This window comes from Pogona vitticeps, chromosome 3 (assembly GCF_051106095.1).
Source record: "Pogona vitticeps strain Pit_001003342236 chromosome 3, PviZW2.1, whole genome shotgun sequence".
Taxonomy (NCBI): Eukaryota; Metazoa; Chordata; class Lepidosauria; order Squamata; family Agamidae; genus Pogona; species Pogona vitticeps.
The window spans coordinates 118,840,005-118,862,330 of record NC_135785.1 but is presented as its reverse complement, the minus strand read 5'-3'; the positions used below and the strand labels follow the sequence as shown (position 1 = coordinate 118,862,330).

Genomic DNA, 22,326 nt, shown 5'->3' with positions numbered 1-22,326 from the left:
GCAGTTTCCTGGGCTACCTGAACAGGTAACCTCAGCTAATTGAGTATTAACATAGAGTTTCTTGGAGGCCAAACAACATGGCTTCATTGACAACATGGTCATCTGGTTTGTACTTAGGGAGACATTGTGTACTAAGGTTAACACGAGTCTGGTGGTTAATGATAGTTGAATAAATGAGCTAAAATCTGCAAAGTGAGGAAAGGTACTAAAGCAGAAGCTCATCCAAGCTTGCCATTCCTAAAATTCCTGGCTCTGCAGGTATCAGAGCTGGGCATGTGTTTTTTTTTTTTTCATCCTTCTGCTCCATTCATGTTTAAGTTGCTATCTCCTCCAACTTGAACATAGATGTTGATCGATATTAATAAATAATGCCCAATAGCAATTGCAGGGACAAACATGAGGTTTCTTTTCACTCATTATTTGAATAATACTACAATTTTAAATAGATTCAGCTGGAACAATTCTTATTGAACTCAGTGGCCTGATTGACTACTGAAGAGAGGAATAGACATGCATTACAATACCGTTTTAATCAATGTTTGAAAATGTCTTGGGTTGTGTATGTGTACATTTCCCACAACAGAAATCTCCTCTCTTAAGAAAACTGCTTCTGTTCTGGATTCTAGCCAGCCTGAAACAGGAGTCTTGTGTTTCTATATGATGGCAACCACCATGGTGGGGGTGGGATTTTTGGGAGGGAGGGGATGGTAAAACTATATATATATATTTTCCTTCCCATCCCCACTGTGGTCTCTTCTTGCTGTGCTAAAAGGCAGCCTGTGTGGCAAAAACATTCTGCCCATCACCTCAGAAATCTGAAACATGAATCACATGAAACTAAATAGTTAAGCTGATGGCATGGTGTGAGGCAGCTTATTGTGTCATCATACCTTTAAAGCTTCTAGGCAACAGGCTTTTGATGAGGGGGAACCATAGTTTGGTTATAGAACACATGCTTTCCTTGGAGAAAGTCCCAAATTAAATCTGTGGTCTTGACAGTTAAATGGTTCAGGTAGCAGGTGATAGAGAAAGGCTTGGCCAGAGAACATGAAGAACAACGCCAAGTCCAAATGAGCATGCGGTTGGCCCAGACTCAGCATGGTCTTTCCTGGCATGAGGCAGAATCCAATGTTATTGGTGGGCGCAGGACTGGAGCCTCAAGTTTTACATATTTGTAATAGGAGTGAGGGGGTCTCTAGCAGTGGAAAAAAAGTTGTTTCCTCATTCTGCACCTTGACAGCCACCTGGAGATATTTTTTTTTACTTCATTTGTCTCTCAGTTCTTTTATCCCAGCAGACTATAAACAGTTAGGGCCAATTGTCTGTTCTTTTTTTAAAAAAACCCACCCCTGGGTTTAATTCTAATGGTGTTTCTTCTCTCAGTGGGGACTTCTGTCTAACCCTTCTATGCTTCTTAGGAGTTCACAGGACTATGATAAACTAAAAGAGATTTCTGCATCTCTACATCTAGGACACAGAAGTGGTGGTGGGGCTGCTGGCATTCCCGAAAAATGACAAAATTGCTCCCCATGCCTCCTAGATTTGCAATGAAATTCGAATTCTTCACAAGATTTTTTTTACTACTATTTGAATATTATTGTCAATTTGGGAAAATGAGGTACTGGAGGGAAGGGATGCTGGGGACCACATTTAGGTCTCTTGGGCAGGTCTCTTGGGTATGTGGCCCTTGACTGTACTTTGCTATGCTTGTTTTAGGAATACATAGACTTCCATAGTAAAATCCAGAGCTAGATACACATTGTCCCTTTTCAAGGTACATTAGTTTTTTATTATTAGTTTTATTATTAGTTATTAAACAATACATGTGTGCTGCCTATATGGAATTGAACATATGCATCAGTGGCTTTACTACTTCTAGTGCCCTGGTATTCTTTGGCAAGAGCTCTCTGGCGCTATGGGTTTCATATATCTCAGTGAAATCTTTGAATAACAGAACCAAAGAAATAAGACTGAAACACATGTTCCTTTCACCACAGAGATTACTATGTGCATACAATAAATCAGCAAAGGCATGGACAAACCTTGAGGAGCAGCTTTTTGGGAAAGGAGGCCCCTGGGGGCCTGTGTTCATTTCTTCAAAGTGGATCCTGGATGGGTATGAAGGCCCTGCCCGGATGAGGAAAAGGACTCGGTTGAACATCACCTGTCCTACAGCTCTACCAGTGAGAAATAAGGTAGCATGTTTTTCTGCCAAGGGGTAATCAAAGACTCTCTTGTCTCTTTTTGCTCAGTGGTTTTTAATATTGGCTTTCAAAAATCATCAAGAGGTAACTCCCCTTATCTGAAATGTTGACATCTCCCAACTGTGGCCCACTTAACTATTAGCAACCAATGTGAAAAAGAGGTCAGACAGCTTATCACAAAACAGATGTATCTCAGCATGCCTCTTAAAAAAGCATCTTGAGATTGCAAAAAAATGCATTTAAGAGAATGAGACATTTGTGAGAGACAAACCTCAGGTTAATAAACCATGGTAAGTGCTCTCTGTCATTACCTCTCCCTTTCTTCCTCTTGGTTTTGGCAAATTTAGACTGTGGTTTATTTAAAGCATTGTTTCCCATTTCATCTAAATTGGAAACTTCCCTTTCTTTCTTTGCCCTGTTTTTCAGGAGGAAGAGATGTTTTTGAAAAGGAATGACTAGAAAGAAACAAATATTCACTTGTCTTCCAGCTATATGATGTGGTCTTGATCCATATCAAGACCATGCTTGCTCATCTCAGCTGCATTAGCTTCAGGTTACTTTAGAAATGAATTAGGCAACTTCATAGGGCGTGGGAAATGCCTGTTAGTGGTTAAAGCCACAGCTATATGTGGAAAAATACTAAAAGAGAGGGAAAGTTGCACTATTTGTTGGAGGAAACCATGTCACATGAAGGGTGCTCTAAGTAGGCCTTTACATCTGTATTGATGATATCTTGTTCTCTATTTCAGTTGAGCAATTTCCCTCTTCAGGCTCACCAGACATATGAAAATGCATCTTTGCCTGAGAAAAGTCAAGGTAACCTTACAAGAGGGATGATGGCATTGGGTCACTCTTCTAAGGCATGGGCTGATGTGGAACAGGCTTGCATCAGTTCTGCTTTGAAAAATCCGTTAGGCAGGCAAATGGCTCCTAACAATATGGTGCACCACTATAAATCGAGTTCATAACAGACAACAAATTCACATAATAAGTTACTTGGTTAAGATGATGCCTGGTCTTTTAAACACTCTTGGATGGTGTTGACATAGTCTAGGAGCGAATATGAATTATTATTAGCTAATACTTATGAATTGATAAATCTCTGGTTAGAATCTTGTCTCTGCTCTCAGTTCACAAAGGGGCTAACCTTGCTTCAGTCTTCCTACAAAACAGGAGTAGGGAATATTGATTTTTTTACAATATTGTAATGAGATAATATTTCTGAAGTCCTTTGAACACTAGGAAAATTTTCAGTATTATCAGTAAGGAACTAACTCAGCACTCATGACTAAACAGATCAGTGGGACACCTTTTTCCTATAAGGAGCTTATGCAAGGAGAAAGGAGAAATATTGCAAGGTAATGAATGGCATCAATGTCAAACAAAAGCTGCTACCACCCCTTTCAAATATTTACACCATTACATATATGCATTTTAAAATGTTTACAACAGCTGCATAGTGTCACAAGTGTAAGTGTTCTTTGACTTTGACTTAAAATACTGGTAAGATTGAGAGGTGGGCAAATCTGAAAGTCACCTTTTCTTGGCAGTGGATCAATAGTCAGGCTACAGAGGGTGTGTTCTGTTGGATTTCCTCCTATATTTCATACTCATTGAAAAGAAGCAATTAGTTTTGACAGCTCTTCAAGCAGCAGCAGTAAAGCCCATGTAAATAGCCAATCTAATATGTTGGTCTTTTTTTTAACATGGGGAAACCGTAGAGCTTTGATGAACTCAGTTTCCTCCTTTTCTAAGTTTTTTATTTTATTTAAAATATTTTTACCTTCCCTTTTTCCTTAAGAAAGGACCCAAGGCAGCTTAAATCATTAAAAAGCAGTCATTATTGCTAAAACAACAACAACAGTTAAGTTATTCAAATACTTTAAAAAGGATTAAACAAACATTATATTGAAATATTAGATAAAAGATTCCTAAAACAGATTTTAAAGCAACAAAAATACAAACAATCGTATTTTTGAAAACCCCTCTTAGACAGCCAGTCACTAAGGGAAAACTCTGCCTGAACAGAAGGGTCTTTGCTTGCTTGTAGAAGGACAGCAAAGAGGAGGCCAGTCTGGCCTCCTGTGGGAGGGAGTTCCACAGCAATAACAAACAAGGGCCTTTCCCATGTCCCCACCAATGCGTTCCATGAAAATAGAATGAATATAACTGAGCTTAAATATATTTTATATTGTGGAACACACTGATATGAATAAAGCAGGATCTTATTTGGGGAGCTATGCGTTGCAGAAACATAGAAATAGAGCATAATGGAATCGGAAGAGGCCAATGAAGCCATCAAGACCAAGCACCTGCTCACTGCAGAATCCAAATCAAAGTATATCTGAAATAGTTGTCTAATTTTCTCTTGAATGCCTTTAGCGCCAGAGCACTCACCTTCTTCCAAGTTTATTGGTTTTATTGTCTTACTGCTCTATCAGATAGGAAGCTTTTGCTGATATTCAACCCAAATCTGGCTTCCTGAAACGTTAGCCCATTATCATGTGTTCTGTGCTCTGGAATGGTTGAGAACAGATCCTGCCCCTCTTCTGCATGACTACCTTTCAAGTATTTGAAGAGTGCTATATCAACCCTCTTTCTTCTTTTCTCATAGGTAAACATGCCAGGTTGTTTTAGTCTTTCCTAGGAGGGCTGGCTTTCCAGTCCCCGGATCATCCTTGTTGCCCTCCTCTGAACTTGTTCCAGTTTATTGGCATCCTTATTTAAGTGTGGTGTTCAGAACTGGACATAGTATTCAAGATGAGGCCTAACAACTGCCAAATAGGAGGGCATATACTTCTGTTAATGCCTAAAATAACATTTGCCTTTTTTTTCAGCCACATCACGTTGTTGGCTCATATTCAGTTTGCGATTTACAACAACTGCAAGATCCTTCTCACTCATAGTATTACTGAGCCAAATATCCCCCATCTTGTAAATGTGCATTTATTTTTTCCTCTAGGTGTAGAACTTTGCACTTATCCCTGTTGTTTTCAGCCCAGTGCTCGAGCCTATCAAAATCTGTTTGAATTTTGTTTCTGTCTTCCAGGGTATTAGCTATTCCACCCAATGTTGTGTCATCTACAAATCTGATAAGCATTCCTTGCACCCCCTCATCTAAATCATAAATTAAAATGTTGAAGAGCACTAGACTCAGGACTAAGCCTTGTGGTACTCTGCTTGTTACCACCTCCCATTTTGAGAAGGATCCATTGATAAGCACTCGCTATGATTTTGTAGCCAACTGTGTATCCACCTGAGAGCTGTTCTTTATAGCCTGCACCTAATTAGCTTGGTAATCAGAAGATGATGGGGCACTTTGCTAAAAACTCTGCTGAAGTGAAAATATATTGTGTTTACAGTATCCCCACCTTATATTCTCATCTCTAGTTGCTGATACTACTGATAAGTGTTGTATGCTAAAAACATCTGTAAGTTCTTTCCTGCCATAAAGAAACCATTTAATGCATGTAAAAAATGGTACTTAAGCTCTCTGAAGACTAGTTGTGCTGGCCAGGATTTCTGGGAACATCTGGGGATCCAAAGTTGGGAACCACTGGTTGAACGCAAGGCAGATGGCATCACCTAGAACCTCATTCAGTAAATCTGTGAATCTGAGGATGGATAAGAGTTTGGAAACAACACAATTTAGAATGATACTTTTTGGTCGTAAAAACCATGAGGAACAAGAGTCACTAATAATGCCCCACTAGCAGCTTCCTGATTAAAACCCAATTCTCCAAAATGTGTAGGTCTCTGTAGACAGATAAATTCTTGGCCTGATCTTGGTAATACTGTGGGCAGTCTCACTTGTTCAAGTCTCTATTGCTTGATCAGTCCACCATCATCTATTTTATTCAGCTTCAGCCAATTCTTAAGCAGCTCAGTTTCAGACCTATGGATTGGTGGGTTTAAAATATCCTAAGAGGCTGCTCAGTTAGAGTGGCAACTTGTTGGTCAGAAGAGTTGTTTGCTGCATTTCCCCAAATCTTTCAGCAGAACAAATCTTCTATGATTCATTTTGCTAAGAAGTAGAGATGGACATGAACTGCTGGTTTGGAGGTTTGTACTAGTCCATCCCTTGGACAAAAGGTGGTGTGTACTTCCCAGCCCTGCCTCCTCTAGCAGGCACCCACTTAGAGGCAGTGTCTGGAGAAGGTGGGGCAGGGATCAGGCTGCTGCCTCTGAGTGGTCGCTTGCCAGAGGAGGCAGGGATGAGGCTGCTGCCTCTGAGTGGTCACTTGCCAGAGGAGGCAGGGATGAGGCTGCTGCCTCTGAGTGGGCACTTGCCAGAGGAGGCAGGGCTGGGAAGCACCAAACACCTGTTTGGCTGAAGGAGAAACTGGCACAAAGCTCTGGACCAGAGGTTTGTGCCCAGCTCAACAGAATTACTGCTGGTTAAGAACTTTGATTAGATTAAAAATGGGCAGTCTAGCATATCAATTTCATGATCTTAATCCTCAACTCCTAGCTGGTGTGGTATCCATATTTATGTGTGAGCATATATATTATGTTGTCCTCTAAAGCAGTGGTCCCCAGCCTTGGGCCTCCAGATGTTCTTGGACTTCAACTCCCAGAAATCCTAGCCAGCAGAGGTGGTGGTGAGGGCTTCTAGGAGTTGTAGTCCAAGAACATCTGGAGGCCCAAGGTTGATAACCACTGCTCTAGCAGATCACTATTCATTGGCTGGAAACGTGCTGCCACTAATCATGTTTTTCTTATTGATACAGAAGAACTGATTCTAAATGAAGGAAAAAGAGAGATGGATTGTGATCAGCTGACATTCTTTCCTAGTCTATGTGAAAGTTTTAATTCAGAAGAATTGCTGGAAGTCTGCATGGAAAGGAATATAATCCTGCAAGAATTTGTAGAGGATGAAAAGGTATGATGAACTAAAATCCATGCTGGACAAAATCCACAAAATTAAATGAAAGAAGGAAGCGCCTCTGATTCTATTGAGGATCAGTCTAAAGAAGCAATGTATCATATGATAAAATTGTTGTTGACATGAGAGTGTAGTTGGGAAGGGTGTAATCAAATTTGTCCAAAATTATCTGCATATAACAAACCCATTACTAGGGCAATAATTGAGTATTTCAAAGCCTCATACAGTGGTGCCTCGCTTTACGATTGCCCCGCATTATGTCAAAACCGCATTACGACTATCTTTTTGCGATCACAATTGCGGTCGCAAAACGATGGTCTGAATGAGGTTTTTTCGCTTTGCGATGATCGGTTCCCTGCTTCGGGAACCGATTCTTCGCAAAACGACAATTTTCCTCCAGCTGATCAGTGGTTTCAAAATGGCCAGGGGGTAAATAAAATGGCTCCCCGCTGTTTCCTGGGACGGATTCCTCACTGCACAGGCACCGAAAATGGCCACCCTATGGAGGATCTTCGCTGGACGGTGAGTTTCCAGCCCACTGGAACACATTGAAGGGGTTTCAATGCGTTTCAATGGGCTTTTTATTTTCGCATTATGATGTTTTCGTTCTACAGCGATTTTGCTGGGAACGAATTAATGTCGTAATGCGAGGCACCACTGTAATCCAAACTCAGGACCCAACTCTAAAAAACCTCAACATGTATGTGCCATAAATGGATGATCACAGGTTTAGTGAGAAATACTCTCTTTAAAGTAGAAGTTCCTGATCCATCCAGTTAATCCCTCGCCTAGCGTAAATCTCATAGAAATTATAATTGCAGATTTTAGGCACAGGAAGGAAGCGTTACTGGTTGGTTTCCTTGTTGAAATTTCACAATGAGAAATGAGCAAAAAATTGCTTACATGTATTTTGGCATTTAATGAATAGGAAGGAAATCATTATTTTATTGGTTTGATTTAATAAAAAGATTGCATTCAGCTAGTATCACATGTTTCTCCCCTTCACTAATAATAATTTTCATAACCAGATTTTTATTGGCTATACTTTTTCTGGCCAAAAAGAATGATGTACTGTTGAATTTGGGCTTCAGTGTTCTTGTAAATGAAGACAGCATAATTAAGCTGTACCCAGTAAAAGTGGAGGCTTGTCGCTTCTGTGAGACAAGTTTGGCTTGCCTAGTTTATCCCTATAATCTAGCTGTCAATGTTCAGGCTTCCTCCATGCTCTGCGTAACTCTATAGGAAGCCATCAGCCATGTCAGAAATATTTATTTAACAACAGCAAGGTTGACAGAAAATTTTAAAAAGCTGTAGGGGGTAACACCAGCTGTTCTATGCCCAGTTAGCATGTTGATTCAATTTGTCTGCTGACCACAGAGGAGGAACATGGAAAGAGCTTTGTAAGAGCACTGCCACCATCCAGCTGCTTGGCAACCTTAATCTCTAAAACAAATAGATGCATTTGTTTTGAAGTCATTGAAGTTTCACTTTTAGCCAGAAACATGTGAAACTGCTCATGGCAGATTTACTCAGAAATCGACAATTATCAGGTGACATGACAGTTTTTGTGGGATTTTTATTATGAGGCAAATTAACTGACTGGATTAACATCTTGTATTTTGAAGAGACTATTTCCCATCACATCTGTGTTAGTACCAGTTTGTTTGCAGCATACACACATGATTACTTCTTCTCTGGGTTATGCACTTAGTTTTGGTGATGATGATTTTAAAAATCTGATGTGATTTGACAGGGTAGGAAATTGTCCCCTTCTTTACAGAGATGGAATTAGAAGAATTAAAACAAAGTGTCTGCAGTAACTGGGTAGATAATTGAAATAATATCAGCTGTGGGTCTGATGGCAATTTTTAGAGTTTATATTTTAATTGCATTCTAATTGTTTTGACTTTTTATTGTATTTTAAATGTTGTAAGCTGCTCGGAGACCTTTGGGTGGCGTGGGCGGCAAATGAATGAATGAATGAATGAATGAATGAATGAATGAATGAATGAATGAATAAATAAATAAATAAATAAATAAATAAATAAATAAATAAATAAATAAATAAATAAATAAAGGAAAAGGTAGAAAATCAGTAGGTAAGAAACAGTAAATCGTGCACACTTTGTTAAATGTTAATCTGAGAGAACTAGTGGCTGCCATGTGAAGTGTTCAATGGCATCTAGGTAAAATTGTGAAAATGAATAGGAATCCGGAGAGATTGTATGGTGAAGCGTGGGTGGCACAGGTTCAGTTCTGGCATTGTCGAGTACCTATTAAATTGCCCAGATGAACATATCTGGAAACATTTTTTTCCTAAAGAGTAAATGGTTAAAGAAGCATCTTTAGGGTTGTACAGAAGAAAGAAGGGAAGGATGAGAATAAAGGGAGGCAATAGCAGGAGGGGCAGGGAGATTTTTATATTTTAAGTTTAGCCAGTTTGCTCTTAGTCAGATTCTGGGATTTGTGAGTAGGAATGCATCCTTTCTGTGTTTGAGATCCTATAAGCACAAAAAGTAAATTCTTAACTTCCTTGCTTATTCTGAAAATTAAAGGTAACTCAGGGTATAATCCCATGGGCACTGGAGTTCCATGACATGAGATAAGTACTGTGCTTTTGCCAGAAGACTCGTGTCATGTAACGGGGGGATGTGTCTCTTCTCACCACTGTCACACTAATAAATTTCACACACCCCAAGTAGTTGAAGGCATCTCTCAGACACCTTCACCCTAAACTCAGCCATTCTTCCTTAGTGCTGTTAGGCTAGGCATTAGCCAAAGGATAACCAACTCCAAATCTCTCAGAAGGAGGTCAGCCTTTTAACTGTGTCACCAAGCCAGTGCCTTCTTGCCTCATCTGGTATTCATATTTAATTTTCTGTTGAGTAAAAGGATATCTTCGGTACAAACTTTATTCTTATTCTTCCTCCTCTTCCACCTCCTCCTTTTCTTCTTCTTCTTCTTCATGTGCTGTTTTTAGTAGCCTGAGTATTATATTCCTAACTTTAAAGTTACACAGGAAAATAAACAATGAAGACCGTTTTAGTTAGGAGAAACGAAATGAATTTATTTGGGAAGTACAGTTGAGTAGGAAAAAAAGGAAAGGGAATTTCTCAAGTATTTAAGATTAAGGGTAAAAAAGTTGTAATATCTATATTCTTCTACAATTTGAACACACACATCCCCACGAACTATTTTCCTATGTCCAAAACTCAAATCAGCTCTTCCCATAGGCTCCACACTACACACTGTCTCAAAGATTCCATTCTCCTCTCTACCCCATGGCAGTATTTTTGACTAAGTAGTGACTCTCTCCATAACTACATCACACTCCATCACATTCCAAACACAGTAGACAATCAGGATTCAGCCATGCACTGAACATTCTATCATCCATTTACCAGTCATTCCAGCACCCAGTCCATGCATGCTTACAATCATGTATCCATAGCTATACAACAGAAAAACCCACTATGTGTGTTCAGTCATTTAGTCGTGTCCGACTCTTCGTGACCCCATGGACCAGAGCACGCCAGGCCCTCCTATCTTCCACCGCCTCCCGGAGTTGTGTCAAATTCATGTTGGTTGCTTCGATGACACTGTCCAACCATCTCATCCTCGGTCGTCCCCTTCTCCTCTTGCCTTCACACTTTCCCAACATCAAAGTCTTTTCCAAGGAGTCTTCTCATGAGATGGCCAAAGTACTGGAGCCTCAGCTTCAGGATCTGTCCTTCCAATGAGCACTCGGGGTTGATTTCCTCTAGAATTGATAGGTTTGTTCTCTTTGCAGTCCAGGGAACTCTCAAGAGTCTCCTCCAGCACCACAATTCAAAGGCATCAATTCTTCGGCGGTCTGCTTTCTTTATGGTCCAGCTCTCACTTCCATACAACACTACAGGAAAAACCATAGCTTTGACTATTCGGACTTTTGTTGGCAAGGTGATGTCTCTGCTTTTTAAGATGCTGTCAAGGTTTGTCATTGCTTTCCTCCCAAGAAGCAGGCATCTTTTAATTTCGGGGCTGCTGTCTCCATCTGCAGTGATCATGGAGCCCAAGAAAGTAAAATCTGTCACTGCCTCCATATCTTCCCCTTCTATTTCCCAGGAGGTGATGGGACCAGAGGCCATGATCTTAGTTTTTTTGATGTTGAGTTTCAGACCGTTTTTTGCACTCTCGTCTTTCACCCTCACTACAAGGTTCTTTAGTTCCTCCTCACTTTCCGCCATCAGAGTGGTATCATCTGCATATCGGAGGTTGTTGATATTTCTTCCTGCAATCTTAATTCCAGCTTGGGATTCCTCCAGTCCAGCCTTCCGCATGATGTACTCTGCATATAAGTTAAATAAGCAGGGGGACAATATACAGCCTTGTCGTACTCCTTTCCCAATTTTGAACCAATCCGTTGTTCCATATCCAGTTCTAACTGTTGCTTCGTGTCCCACATATAGGTTTCTCAGGAGATGGATAAGGTGGTCAGGCACGCCCATTTCTTTAAGGACTTGCCATAGTTTGCTGTGGTCCACACAGTCAAAGGCTTTTGCATAATCAATGAAGCAGAAGTAGATGTTTTTCTGGAACTCTCTGGCTTTCTCCATAATCCAGCGCATGTTAGCAATTTGGTCTCGAGTTCCTCTGCCCCTTCGGAATCCTGCTTGTACATCTGGAAGTTCTCGGTCCACATACTGCTGAAGCCTACCTTGTAGGATTTTGAGCATAACCTTGCTAGCGTGTGAAATGAGTGTAATTGTGCGGTAGTTGGAGCATTCTTTGGCACTTCCCTTCTTTGGTATTGGGATGTAGACTGATCTTTTCCAGTCCTCTGGCCACTGTTGAGTTTTCCAAACTTGCTGGCATATTGAATGTAGCACCTTAACAGCATCATCTTTTAAGATTTTAAATAGTTCAGCTGGAATGCCATCACCTCCACTGGCCTTGTTGTTAGCCAGGCTTTCTAAGGCCCACTTGACTTCACTCTCCAAGATGTCTGGCTCTAGGTCAGCAACTACATTGCCTGGGTTGTCCGGGGTATCCAAATCTTTCTGGTATAATTCCTCTGTGTATTCTTGCCACCTCTTCTTGATGTCTTCTGCTTCTGTGAGGTCCCTTCCATTTTCGTCCTTTATGATGTCCATCCTTGCACCAAAGGTTCCTCTGATATCTCCAATTTTCCTGAACAGATCTCTGGTTTTTCCTTTTCTGTTATTTTCCTCTATTTCTTTGCATTGTTCATTTACGAAGGCTCTCTTGTCTCTCCTTGCTATTCTTTGGAAGTCTGCATTCAATTTTCTGTAACTTTCCCTATCTCCCCTGCATTTTGTTTCCCTTCTCCTCTCTGCTATTTGTAAGGCTTCCTTGGACAGCCACTTTGCTTTCTTGCTTTTCCTTTTCTTTGGGATGGTTTTTGTTGCTGCCTCCTGTACAATGTTACGAGCCTCTATCCAAAGTTCTTCAGGCACTCTGTCCACCAAATCGAGTTCCTTAAATCTGTTCTTCACTTCCACTGTGTATTCATGAGGGATTTGATTTAGATTATACCTGAGTAGCCCAGTGGTTTTTCCTACTCTCTTCAGTTTAAGCTTGAATTTTGCTATGAGAAGCTGATGATCAGAGCCACAATCAGCTCCAGGTCTTGTTTTTGCTGACTGTATAGAGCTTCTCCATCTTTGGCTGCAGAGAATATAATCAATCTGATTTCGATATTGCCCATCTGGTGATTTCCATGTGTAGAGTCGCCTCTTGTGTTGTTGGAAAAGAGTGTTTGTGATGACTACCTTGTTCTCTTGGCAAAACTCTATTAGCCTTTGCCCTGCTTTGTTTTGAACTCCAAGGCCAAACTTCCCTATTGTTCCTTTTATCTCTTGACTCCCTACTTTGGCATTCCAGTCCCCTAGAATGAGAAGAACATCTTTCTTTGGTGTCAGTTCTAGAAGGTGTTGTAAATCTTCAAAAAATTGTTCAATTTCAGTCTCCTCAGCAATGGAGGTTGGTGCATAAACTTGGATTATTGTGATGTTGAAAGGTCTGCCTTGGATTCGTATTGACATCATTCTATCATTTTTGAGATTGTATCCCATTACAGCTTTACCCACTCTTTTGTTGACAATGAGGGCTACTCCATTCTTTCTATGGGATTCGTGCCCACAATAGTAGACATGATAATCATCTGAGTTGAATTCGCCCATTCCTGTCCATTTTAGTTCACTGACGCCCAGGATGTCAATGTTTATTCTTGCCATCTCCTGTTTGACCACCTCCAGCTTCCCAAGGTTCATAGATCTTACATTCCAGGTTCCTATGCAATATTTTTCTTTGCAACATCGGACTTTCCTTTCACTTCCAGGCATGTCCACAGCTGAGCGTCCTTTCGGCTTTGGCCCAACCACTTCATTAGCTCTGGAGCTACTTGTACTTGTCCTCCGCTCTTCCTCAGTAGTATGTTGGACGCCTTTCGACCTGAGGGGCCCATCTTCCAGCGTCATATCTTTTAGCCTTTTGTTTCTGATCATGGGGCATTCTTGGCAAAGATACTGGAGTGGAATTGCCGGTTCCTACTCCAGGTGGATTGCGTTTAGTCGGAACTCTCCACTATGACCTGTCCGTCTTGGGTGGCCCTGCACGGCATAGCCCATAGCTTCTCTGAGTTGCTCAAGCCCCTTCACCGCGACAAGGCAGCAATCCATAAAGGGGGAAACCCCACTAAAGGGGGAAAACCCACTATACCCCTTTATAAATTTCTATATTTATATACGTATTTATAAAAATATAAATCTGGCTAGAAACTGTGCCATCTGGCTAGAATGGGCACAGTTGTCACAATTCATAAGTAAGAGTGTGCAGGATTGCAACCTTGGAGCACAGTCCTACCTAACCAAGACAGCTGTGGGCTGGCTGAGCTGTCAATGAGCTACCTGAACCTGTGCTGAATCCAAATTCCTCCCAGTGGAGAGATGTTGTAAATTACTTAGAACCTTGACCTTAGTCTAACTTTGTGCTGATGTAGGATGCAATTAGATGTGCATTTGTCCTGTGCTTGTTATGGATTGGGGATGGTTGATTCAGTCCTTTCCCCAGGAAACCCATGACATATGTGCCATTGCAAACCAAACAGCCTTTAATCAATGCCTACCTATTTTTTTAAGGTCCTTGTCAGGAGCTACTGTTTATTATTATTATTATTATTATTATTATTATTATTATTATTATTATTATTATTATTATTATTATTATTATTATTGTTGTTGTTGTTGTTGTTGTTGTTGTTGTTGTTGTTGTTGTTGTTGTTGTTGTTGTTGTTGTTGTTGTTGTTGTTATGTTTGATGTAGATAGGATTGCTGTATTTGGGTTCAGTTCCAGCATGTGTGATCATGGAGATTTAACCAAAGTGGTTGGCTGGCCAGCTGTGTGTTTGCTAAAGCTACTTAATGATCTTCAGAAATGGGAAACTACCTTGCTGCTCGCCTGCAGAGGGGAAGGAAGTTTCACGTTTCTTTTTCAATTGGAGCTAATGAATCAGCGATGTTTTGAAAGGGATTTTTTTTTCAAAAAGTCCTTTCAAAGCATTGCTGATGTGCTATGTCAGTTGGCAACAATTAAAAAGAAATGCAAAACTTCCTTTCACTGCCCCTCTGTGGTGAAGCAATAAGGAAACTTTCTGTTTCTCAAGATCATTAAGCAGTTGAAGCAAAGCGTAGAAAAGGAGACAGTAGGGAGACAGACTTGTTTTGTTTTGTATTCCTTTAAAGGTGAATTATGCCACATTTAAAGGGAAAGAAGATCAAAGATCATTCTAAACAGGGTCGCTTGAGGTGTGGTATGGTTGATCCTTATGTATGAATGCAAGGATTGCCCAAAATAGCATACCTTGATGCAAAATGACCTTGTTTAGACTAATCCAAGCTGGGACAGTTGGGCTGTCTAGTTGCACACATGGTGGCTCTGGGTCTGGGCTAAGGGGGATTTGAATGTGACATAACTCATCTATTCCTTTGTTCTTTTTCTGACTGCTTTTTGACCTGCTAGCTTCAGCCAGCACCACAGTTGTGCCGGCAGATCCAGTTGTGTCAGCAGATCTAAGATCAAGTGACTCAAGGAGCTTTTGCCCATTCCAAACCTCCTATAACTGATGTATCGTTGAGTTTGGATTGCTTTGCCTGCCTAATATTTCAGTCTTTTGTTTAAACTGTATATGCACTTTATACCAATAAAATTGACATTTGTCTTTAGTATCAGGGCAATGCCAGTTTAGTTAATCATATACATACCTGAGCAAATTGAGTGATCCAGTGCTCATTTCCCTAAAGTAATATGTTTGGGATTAGTTATCTGGAACTATGTTTTGAAGATATATTTGCAAGCAATTATTTCATGTCACCTTTGCATCACTGAATAATTATTCTAGTAACTAGTGAACCAGTTCTGGTTCTCATCTGAGGACTAAAGTTTAGTTAATCTATGTCAATTTCAGACTCTATACTGCTTCATTAGGTAACAACACGATTTACCCTGTGGGGCTACATGTAAAAAAGCTACCTCCTTGATGTCACTTCTGTGACATTTGCTGGCACGGACTGAGAGGAAAAACAGAGTTTTATGGTATCATTAACAGTAAGCTTGGTCATGGATATGTAATCCAAGAGATACGCTTCACTTGAATCGATTGGACCATTTGTGTGTACAACTTTCTTGGTTACAGCTGGATAACCTCGATGTGGGGCTGTGGGTCCAGGCACCAGCTGACTTGATTGGGCGTGTGTGTGTGCGCGTGCGCACACACACACACACACACACACACACACACACACACACACACACACACACACACACAGAGAGAGAGCCTGGCTGTTCAATAAGCAATGACAGGGAATGATGGATGGATAGGGAAATCGAGTGGTATCTGGACATTTAACCACTGTGTGGGTCCCCAACATCTGTTGTGAATTCAAAGGTGGTCTGCCCCCAAACTAGGAAAGTCCCTAAACCTTTTACCCTGAGGCCCCTTAAGGGATCTCTGAAATGGGGAGATTGAGCAAACAGGCTCCATCTCCCCTATACCCACAATCTGATCTGGATCAAGCTCTCCATTGTGAAACCATTAAAAAAAAAGTAACAAACTGCTGAACAGCTCAGTGGCTTAGATTGCTGGTTGTGGAGCCAGAGGTTGGGATTGCAGTTTCCCACTGTGCCTCTTTGAGATGCGTTGGACTTGGTGATCGGCAGCTTGTTTTCTGGCTTTGCAGTTCCAAGGTTGTTGTTGTTATTGTTAAATGATTACAGCATAATATACTGTGCCCAAAATCCTGTAGAGCAACATGCCCAAGCAACTCAGGTTTGTGCCCACAGAACTTGCACTAGCACTGAAGCAAAACTGCTGTCCATGAAGCACTTCCACCAATTGATTGTGTCAGGGAAACACAAGTAATTGCACAGTTCATTAGCACCATTCCTTGTTGCTGGGCATAACACCTGGCACACTTACCCTGGTATAACTTTTCATTATGCCAGAATAAACAGGATTTTGCTCCTATGTATACATTGCCCCAATCTTTTGATCCTTCTGACACCACTTCAAGAGCCAATGTCAGGTGATAGAGGGTGAGTGGCACTCTAAAGCAGTGGTTCTCGAACTTGGGTCCCCAAATGTTTTTGGACTGCAATGCCGAGAAATCCTGGCCAGCACAGCAAGTGGTGAAGGCTTCTGGGAATTCTAGTCCAAGAACACCTGGGGACCCCAGTTTGAGTACCACTGCTCTAAAGCAGTGCTTCCCAACCTTGGGTCCCCAGATAAACCAAAACTCCAAGAAGTCTCCACCACTAGCTGTACTGACCAGGATTTCTGGGAGTTGTCATTCAGAAACATCTGAGGACATGACTTTGGGAACTACTGTCCAAAGCCAACTGTCCTTGGCTGCAGAGATCATGTTGAATGCTCCAGAATTTAACTGACACGAAGATGGTTTTGCACCATGCTATCCCATTTCCAGGTCTGCCATCTTCCTTCTGATTGGCCAGACAGATAAAAGGTGGTTCCAAGGGCTCTCAGGAACCTCAGATCCCCCTGTGAAGCATGGAGCCATTGCTATGAGGACTCCCACAAAATGGTGAATAAGGCCTTTGCCCTCCTTTGCTCCTGACCCCAGCATCACAGATGGGGGCCTCAATGAGCTGGGGGGACTCCTGCCTCTGTGTGTGATTGTATTCATGGAAAAACTTTATGTTAAACCAGGGGCATTTAGCATGAGTTACAGAGCTCTATGATCATCATTCCTCTGTTCAACTTGTAGTCATCTTTGACTGCTTTTAATTCTAAAAAAAGTTAGAGAAAGGAAGTATATATTTTTCCTAGATGTTCTTAGACGTGTCATTTTAAAGAGTTTGGCTTCAGCCTCTTCCTCCTCCTGTCTCTGAAAGGTGCCTGAGACAGAAGGATGCCTGTTGAATACACATGCATGTTGAATTCAGACACAGTCACAGATCCAGTCTTTCCCCCCATAATTGTCTGCTTAGATCAGAGCCTGGAACACTATTATTATTTTGGAGGAATTTATAATTTTGAGCCAGTCGGGTTGCAATTATCTGTCCCATATGTATTATGGGACAGGGGTTTTGTTGTCGTCGTCACATTGCATTGCCAGCATCTGCTCTCAGAAATATACAGAGGAATGCACCATGGTGCCCTATAATATTTATAAAAAGACAAAGCAAAAACAAGCAAACAAACAAAAACCTTTATCACTTAAGAGTAGTAAAAGAAATGGCATGAATTCTTGTAAAAATTCCTTCGGTGTGCTTTGATGCTTTAAATGCTTTCTCTGCTTCCTTCTTTAGATTAGATACAGACAATCTGTGGTGATTGTTCAGGGACACCTGGCATTGGAAGGGGTGCTTCTGTTTGGCCAACAACATTTTTACATCTGCAAGTATTTCACTTTGTCCCACCTGGAGGAGGTTTATTGCTCAAGACACTGCTTGTCCAGGTGATGTATCTCCTTCCTCTAGGCAACCATTGGATAGATGCACTGTTTCACTATGCTGGGGAACCCAGGTACTGTGAGAGGAGTACTGCGGCAGGTGCACATTCTGCTATGCAATAACTAAGCTTTCTATACCTGGTCAAATCCTATTTCCAGGTGCACATGGACAGAAACAATCAAAATACTACAAAGATATAACTGTATTATATTACCAAAATGTGAGAATAAATACAAAAACAGATTGTAAAGAGCAAATATAACAAATCAGTGTCAGGATACCCACTTGGCACACATCCTTAATAAAAATGTGAAATTACTGGCAGTAACATATCGGTACAGACTCCTTACAAAGCCAAAACCAAATTGGAAAAAAAATGTGAGACAGAACTTCTGGACTTCTGCATTCTGTTAGAAGTCCAGAAAGAAATCATAATGAAGCTCCAGGGTTTTCTAAGTCAGAGTGGCATGCACTTATAAAAGGAATAGGAGTTGCATGGCCCATAGCCCGCAAGTAGCTCCAAGAATATTTTTGTGGGTCCTGCACTCCTCTTAGATCACCAAGCTGAAAAAATATTTTCCATCTACAAACTGAGAATCACCATGTCTGGAAGACTCTGGGATTAGCAGTTCTAGACAAACAGCAGAGTCTTTCTGTAGTGGCCCCTTGCTCCAACTTTTTTTCAAAACTGGAACTGAAGTGGTTGTATTTAGTTTTGGGGTGGGGAGTAAAAGTATATTTGAGCAAGGTTGCAGCCCACCAGAGGTCCCAGGAAGGAGGGCCAAAATTGGTTCTAGAACCCAAGAATTTACCCACTCCAGGCTTAGAGGAAGTTATCTGTGGTTGTGCATGCAGTAAGACGGCGGAGAAAAAGAAACTGTCTCATCTTCCTATTAGGGCACATAGATTAGTACTGTAATTCTTGTCTGACATATATCTTATGTTGTTTGTTTTAGCATTAGTGATTCGTTCATTTATAGTTTGTGCCACAAAGAGCAAGCCATGGGACAGCCTACATGTTCCTGCTATTCATACTGTGACATTAAAGAAATCCAACCAATGCGTTTTCTTCTCCAGGTAAGAAGCAGCTGTCAACGTAGACTTTCCTTTAATATAGGACATCTGGCAAAACGTGGCTGAGATTATGTCTTCTTGTTGTAGTAGTAGTTTAAACCTTCAGAACTAGATGGTAGATGCAAAGAATTGATTCTATAATGCAAAGGAAATTTAGGGCATGGGGAGTGGGATCAGATGATTGTGTGGGCTGTGAATACCTCTTCCCCTGGCAGTCATGCTAAAATTACTGGTGTAGCGGGGATCTGATCCACTCCATTCCCCAGAAATGTAGCTCCATTTTCAGTTCAGGTATGTCTTGCTTTGAAAAACTTCAGAGTTTTATTTTAGGTCCCTTTTGTACTGAATCTCCTGCACAATGGGGGGGGGGGAGTGTTAGAAAGAAACAAATGGTAGATTTAAGAAAAAGGTAAACAGAATCAAAGCTTGGTACATTGTCCTGCTTCCTTCAAACAAAAGCAGAGTTGAGCATTTTTGAGTCTAAATATTTTGTTCTTCAACTCCCAGAAACTCCAGCCAGCATCAGTAATTAAAGAGAATTATGGGAAATAAAGGCCAAACCAGTTAGAAATATAATGCAATAATAGTCCAGAACATCTGCAAGGCTGAAAGATTCCCAACCCTTGGACTAAAGAATTTCTTTTGAAACTACTTCTAAATCTGAGTATCCCTGCCAGGGCAAAGACTGAAGCAGCTGTCATGCAAGAAAAAAAAACATGCAATGAACTTCAAGTGTTGCCCCAATCTGATCTGAAAATTTATAGTCCTTCCCAGTCAAGAAGAGCCAACAATCTGACTGGATGGGCTGAGTTACCCTGAAGGCCAGAACATTTCACCACTGGGAGCCCTCTGATCTGCAACCCTGGTTTCCCTTTCCATGGAGGAGAAGCATATAATTTACAGGGCTCCCCTCGCCCTCAAGGAGACATTCATTAAGCCGATCCAGAAAAAAACCCAACTTGGAGACTGATGATATTACCAACTACTGTCCAATCGCTAACATTCCCTTGATTGGCAAGATGGTGGAGAGAGTGATGGCTGACCAGCTTCAGGCTCTCCTGGAGGAAACCAATGCCCTTGATCCATTCCAGTCTGGGTTCAGGCCATGTCATGGCATGGAGACAGCACTGGTCGCCATGCAAGATGACCTCCTGGGGGACAAAACGTCCTTGTTGATCCTTCTCTATCTCTCAGCAGCCGTTGATATCATCGACCACGGTAGCCTCCTGGGAGGCTCTTGGGATTGGGGATCGGTAGTCAGGCCTTTGTCTGGCTCCAATCCTTCCTGGAGACACATCCCCAGACAGTTCAGCTTGGGCAAGATGTTCTACGCTCCATGGACTCTCAATTGTGGACTCCCGCAGGGGTCAATAATCTCCCCAATGCTATTTAATATCTATATGAGGTCACTGGGGGAGGTCATCAGGAGTTTTGGAGTTCTGTGTCACCAATATGCAGATGACATGCAGCTCTATCTCTCCTTCCACCCTTCTGCAGTGGATGCTGTCCCGTCCCTTAAGCGCTGCCTGGATACGGTGCTGGGATGTATGAGGGAAAATGGACTGAGGCTGAATCCAGACAAGATGGAAATCCTGAGGGTGGGGGCTCCTAGTATCTGTGGTCTGGGTGCCTCCCTGTCTTTTGGGGGAGTCACTCTTTCCACGAAAGATAGGTGTGATGCTTGGGTGTACTTCTGGATCCAGTGCTATCAATGGCATTACAGGTAGTGTCTGTGATCCATTCTGCTTATTTCCACCTAAAGTGGGTCACCCAGCTGCGGCCCTATCTTGACACTGGATCCCTCACCATGCTGGTAGTCTCGAGATTAGACAACTGTAATGCCCTCTATGTGGGGCTGCCCTTGGGACTGCTACGGAGATTGCAACGGGTCCAGAATGTGGCAGCCAGATTATTGAGTGGGACAAGGCAATACCAACACATCTCCCCCCACCCTGGCCGCCTTACACTGACTTCCTGTTTACGTCCATACCAGTTTCAAGGTATTGGTACTAACCTATAAAGCCTTAAATGGTTTGGGACCTCGATATCTGGCCAAGAACCTCCTTCTAGTTAGATCTGCCCACTCTATAAAATTATCCCAGGCACAGTGGTTGAGAGTTCTGACCCTGAGAGAGGACCAGAAAACATCTACTAGAAATCAGGCCTTCTCAGCAGTGGCTCCACAGCTATGGAACTCTTCAATCTGAAGTCCACCCGACCCTTTCACTGGGCACATTTAGGAAGCTTTTAAAAACTTGGTTATTTAAGCAGGCCTTCCTATTTTAGTGTTTGCTAAAATATCATCCATCACACCACCATGCTTCTTATCTTTTATCTTTTATGCTTTTGATTGTCATTTATTGTATTGTATTTGTTTTTACTGCACTTGATTTATGTCCCAATTGTATTATTATTATTATTTTGTGTATGTATTATTTTGTTATTCTATTGCTTGATTATCTGTTGTGAATTGCCCAGAGTGGCCCTGACTGCCAGATTAGTGGTATATAAATCAAATAAATAATAACAATTCCCACCAATTTTGGATGTTGACCTGCTGGTCCCAATAGATTTTTAGTAAAGATCATCCTGATTTGATCATGAATGCATAATGGGGCTTAAATGTGGGTGTGGATTAATTCCATACTGAATGCTTAGGATTTGTCAAATATTCATAAACTTTGGGCCAAAACTTTTTGGTGAAACAACACATTCCCTTTCATCAGCAGGTTGCCAGCAGTCTTCCAGGTTCAACCAAAGGTGTTGATTTTAAGCAGCTTAAAGCCTGCCTTCTTAAAAGACTGCCTGCCATTTTATGGATCTGCCTACTGGTCATTAAGATCTACGGGATAAAACTCTCTGTGGATACTGTTTCCAGAAGAGGACCAAATTGTCCTGCTAGTTTTTCTGTTTCATTGTTTTTTTAATTATCTTTGTTGGTCTAACTGTTCTACCACATTGTTTCTGAAGTACATTGTAGGTGAATGTCTTTAAAGCACAGCTGTGTACTTTTTCATTTGTAAACTGACCACAGGCCAATTTGATTTTTCCTCACAGAAGGTTGCTTTTGAAATCTTCTTCAGAAATGGCTACTCCATATTCCTCGTATTCCACAACAATGATAGGAAAACAAATCTGAAAAGGTACTGCTTACAGGAGAACAACGGTCTCAAGTCCCAAAGGTCGCATTCATGC

General features: G+C 41.4%; 1 protein-coding gene and 1 long non-coding RNA gene across 7 annotated transcripts in view; one reads left to right on the top strand and one right to left on the bottom strand.

Annotated features, from left to right (window-relative positions):
* The window catches only part of LOC140705843 (uncharacterized), a 36,946-nt gene extending 34,774 nt beyond the window's left edge, over positions 1-2,172 (bottom strand). The window contains exon 1 of the long non-coding RNA XR_013543669.1: positions 2,043-2,172. This is a non-coding gene — a long non-coding RNA (uncharacterized LOC140705843). The remainder of the gene's footprint in view (positions 1-2,042) is intronic.
* The window catches only part of WDFY4 (WDFY family member 4), a 229,534-nt gene that overhangs the window by 135,881 nt on the left and 71,327 nt on the right, over positions 1-22,326 (top strand). For 5 of the 6 annotated variants that reach the window (XR_013543668.1, XM_072994857.2, XM_078390638.1 and 2 more), the window contains exons 41-46: positions 1,998-2,195; positions 2,954-3,020; positions 6,935-7,086; positions 17,914-18,062; positions 19,014-19,134; positions 22,189-22,274. Coding sequence is in view for 5 of the 6 variants with exons in the window: in XM_072994857.2 (XP_072850958.2) it covers positions 1,998-2,195; positions 2,954-3,020; positions 6,935-7,086; positions 17,914-18,062; positions 19,014-19,134; positions 22,189-22,274 (773 nt within the window). In the remaining variant the exon portion in view is untranslated. The remainder of the gene's footprint in view (positions 1-1,997; positions 2,196-2,953; positions 3,021-6,934; positions 7,087-17,913; positions 18,063-19,013; positions 19,135-22,188; positions 22,275-22,326) is intronic. The other variant, XM_078390636.1, reaches the window with a different exon arrangement.